At 38.0% G+C, this 3,809-nt stretch overlaps 1 protein-coding gene across 2 annotated transcripts in view; it reads left to right on the top strand.

Moving 5' to 3' along the window:
• FBXL17 (F-box and leucine rich repeat protein 17) overlaps window positions 1–1,762 on the top strand; it is a 496,293-nt gene extending 494,531 nt beyond the window's left edge. For both annotated transcript variants that reach the window (XM_055086703.1, XM_024119152.3), the window contains one exon: window positions 1,328–1,762. In XM_055086703.1, the coding sequence (XP_054942678.1) occupies window positions 1,328–1,335 (8 nt within the window). In that variant the 3' untranslated portion in view covers window positions 1,336–1,762. The remainder of the gene's footprint in view (window positions 1–1,327) is intronic.
• Window positions 1,763–3,809: the final 2,047 nt, after the last annotated feature.

Below are 3,809 nucleotides of genomic sequence, written 5' to 3'. Positions count from 1 at the left end.
CAGGCTCCAGACGCACAGGCTCAGAGGCCATGGCTCACAGGCCCAGCCGCTCCGCGGCATGTGGGATCTTTCCAGACCGGGGCACAAACCTGTGTCCCCTGCATCGGCAGGCGGACTGTCAACCACTGCGCCACCAGGGAAGCCCTGAAAATTGATTTAATACAAGAAAGTCTTGAATAGAAATTCTGACAAAGACTAAGTATCATCAGTGCAATGTGGAAATATCAACTCTAAATTTAACAAAAAGATTATATATAACATGGTTTACCAAATCACCCAGAAAACACCATGTTATTTCAGAAAAGTGCAGATGACTTAATGTCATGGTCGTCATACTCCCAAGCGTGCTTTCAAAGCAAACAGCAAGGGTTTGATGTTGTTTTAGGTTTTTCCTTGTGGTCCTGATCTTTTTCAATAGTGGACAGACATGGAGAGGGAGCACAAAAATGTGTATCACCAGAACCTTTTTTCAGACCAGCTTACCCAGTATAAATGAAATATTGATGTATTTGAAAATGCCCGAGTGTTCAATAAAGATTTTAAATAAAGCTACCTAAAAGTTGCGGTTCTTAGGTTAATCATTTATTTATCTAAAGGATGAAGGAAGCTGTCTACTTTTGTGATATGAACTGCAATCAGCTTAAAAATAATTGACAAATTAATCCCTTCACAGCACAGCAATTGTAAAGGTGTTAGTTTTAATTAGGCCTGTCTGATTGCCTTGTCTAATCAAGAATCAAAGTGGTATCTTTGATGGTTAAGGTCTATTGGGGCCATCCCTGACCTGCCAGCCATGTATGTTTTAATTATTGATTCTTCACAATTCAGCCCTTTCCACAAAGGGACTTGAAGTTTGCAATACCTTAACGTTTAAAGGGAAGAAAAATAAACATTTTCCCCAACACTTCTATCCAGAATCCTGTGTATCCTCTCCACCAATCTACAGTTCTATCCTAAAAAAGCTGTCAGGTGGACGGTGAAGTCAAATGCACAGTAGGATGCTAACTGCTGCCTCACCTCCCAAGCGCTCCATTTTCAATGGACATTGTTAAGATCTTGACAAGTCACAGTCATCTATGCATCTAGAAAACACTAACTTCTTGATATGTGTCTTTTCAGAAAATCCCTTAGGGCGAATGTAGTACTTAGGAAATCAGGGAGGTCACACAAAAAGCGACACTGTCTTCTCAGGAAGCATTGGTCACACAGCTGAAAAGGAAGGAGACGAGGGTTCCCAGTGCTGTGGAAAGCGCACCCCAGTGAGCGTGGGCGACTGGTGGTTCCGGTGGTCCCTGTGGGTGACTGTGGCTCTTCTTTGTGGTTGCAGGTCAGTGAAGTGACGGTGGAGCAGCTGGTGCAGCAGTACCCCCATATCACCTTCAGCACCGTCCTGCAGGACTGCAAGAGGACCCTGGAGAGAGCCTACCAGATGGGCTGGACCCCCAACATGTCTGCCGCCTCCTCCTGACAGCCCTGCCCACGCTTGGGTCCATGTGGATCAGCCAGCAGGGCGGAGAGGAATTGTAGAGTTGGGGTGGGTGATCTCTTGCAAAGGTTTTGACTGTCCCGTGTCTCCATGTGTACTCGAGTGTGTATATCTGTGTCTCGTTTGCATACTGCGTAGCATAAGCTCAATTGCTATTTTGTTCCCAGGTGAGCTGGTTTTTTCCTTAAATAACGATTTTGACAGGCACAGACCTTTAGTTTTTAAGTTCAAAGGCTTATTTCGCTAAAAAAAAATTTTTTTTTTTTTTGCTGTAGAATCAAATTTTTCCTTAAATAACGATTTTGACAGGCACAGACCTTTAGTTTTTAAGTTCAAAGGCTTATTTCGCTAAAAAAAAATTTTTTTTTTTTTTGCTGTAGAATCAAAAAAAAAAAAAAACGGATCCATTATTTTGAGCTTCTAATGACTGCCATTGGAGATGCCCCCCAAGTGAAGGCAACTGCCTTCTTTTTTGATGGGAAAGAATTGTGCGATTCTACTGATGATGACCGGAAAGGAGCCACGTTGCGCTAATTAGAAGCCCGGAAACCAGTACTTTTCAAGATTTCAAGCACGTACACACATATAGGTTCTCATACTCTCTCATACACACACACACAACCCACAGCACTTTCTTTCTAGATCATTTTCTGACACAGGGGCCTTTCTCCAGGCCACTGAGGGAGCATGGCATCCATTGTCACTCTGCCTAACTCACTGTCCCCACAGGTGACCCAACCTGCTTGTCTGGTGGGCGACTTAGGGACTATAGGGGACAAAACCTTTTGTGAAGTTTTCATATGGAGGCAACAATCTGAACTCCCCTGACCAGCTCACAAAAGTTAATTATTCATTATTGTACAAAATTCTGTTGAGTACTAAGTATTTTGAGTTTCGTGTTAACATTGTATTAGATTTTATAATACAATGGGTAGTAACTGGTCTGGTTATGTTTTAATGATATTTGGAGCTAATCTTAGCATTATCCACATTAAAGCCACCAATGTAATTACTAGTGTGCAGTTATTAAAAAAAACCTCTACAGATCAGTTCATTATTTTTGTTAATTTTGGTAATTATGAAAGTATATTTCTGAGATTTGGGGCTAGTCACGTTAATAGAAGGTTAATGAGTGAGATATGAGTAGACAATCTTTCTATTAAGTTCTTTTTTTTTTTTTTTTTTGCTTTGGGCTTTAGAACAGGTTTTTTGAATATATGCATGTTATCATATTTTGAATAATTATTATGCTATGGCAAAGATCTGTTGCTGGTTAATGTATGAGTTAAGAAGAAAAATTAGAAAATCTTTTCATTAAGATTCTGTTTACACTTGTCAGAAATAAGCATTTCTTTGTTTAATTAAAGATTGCCAGTTTTCAGTTTAGACAGTATCTATTAGTAAATGAATATATGTTTTGATTTCACACGCCTTTACGAGTAATTCATATTGGGGGCTCAGGCTCAAATAACCTTTCCTATGTCTAGATTTATAATCAAGACAGCAGGGAGGCTTTTTAAGCTAAAGAGTGATTGTCTTTCACAGTAGAGTTAGATATACAAAGCCTGACTTGTGAGTTTGCTATTTATTCTTTCCCAATGTGGACATAACTGTTTTTTGGTCTTTAACAGATATGCTAAGATTTGAGATTCACTTTATATAAGTCCCAGTGTTGCTAAAATGATACTAGCTGTAAGAAATGAAAAATAGCTTTACATTCAAATGCCATTCACATATTTATAATAACTCTTTTTGTGTAAACAACTTTCCTTTGATTATGTCAACCTGTTTCTGATGTGGCATGTTTTTGCTTTTAATCCCAATCAGTTTGGAAAATCTAGTCACTAAAGCACCGAGAGTATTTTTTCCATCACTAAATGGCTTACTAATTTAATTTCAAGGAAATAAAATTTATGTAAGAAAAAAAAGCTGTTTACTATTAACAAAGTGTAATTCTTCTTAAATGTTGAACTGTATCATCTTCATGTTCATTTCCCCACTACTGAAAACTATCTTAATTCACAATATTTTAACTGATTTTTAATCCAAAACTAATTTATAAGACAATATGTAAAGTAATAGTAGCTTGAGTGAATAAGCAAAAGTTTAATTTTTATATATGTCACACTATATTTTAAATAGTTAAAAAAGACAAAAGGAAGGAGAACCATCGATGATATAGATGGTGCCATTTCAGTTCAAAGTTGTGATAATCCTTGGAATGTCACAGTTTGGTTGTCAGATGGTTTCAGAAGTGTGTGATCGATTTTTTTTTAATGTTGCGTTGTTTGAATCTCAAGTACAGCACTATAACATGCTTTAG

This window comes from Physeter macrocephalus, chromosome 8, assembly GCF_002837175.3.
Source record: "Physeter macrocephalus isolate SW-GA chromosome 8, ASM283717v5, whole genome shotgun sequence".
NCBI classification, from domain to species: Eukaryota; Metazoa; Chordata; class Mammalia; order Artiodactyla; family Physeteridae; genus Physeter; species Physeter macrocephalus.
Note: the sequence above shows the minus strand (reverse complement) of the source record. Positions and strands in the feature narration are given on the sequence as shown.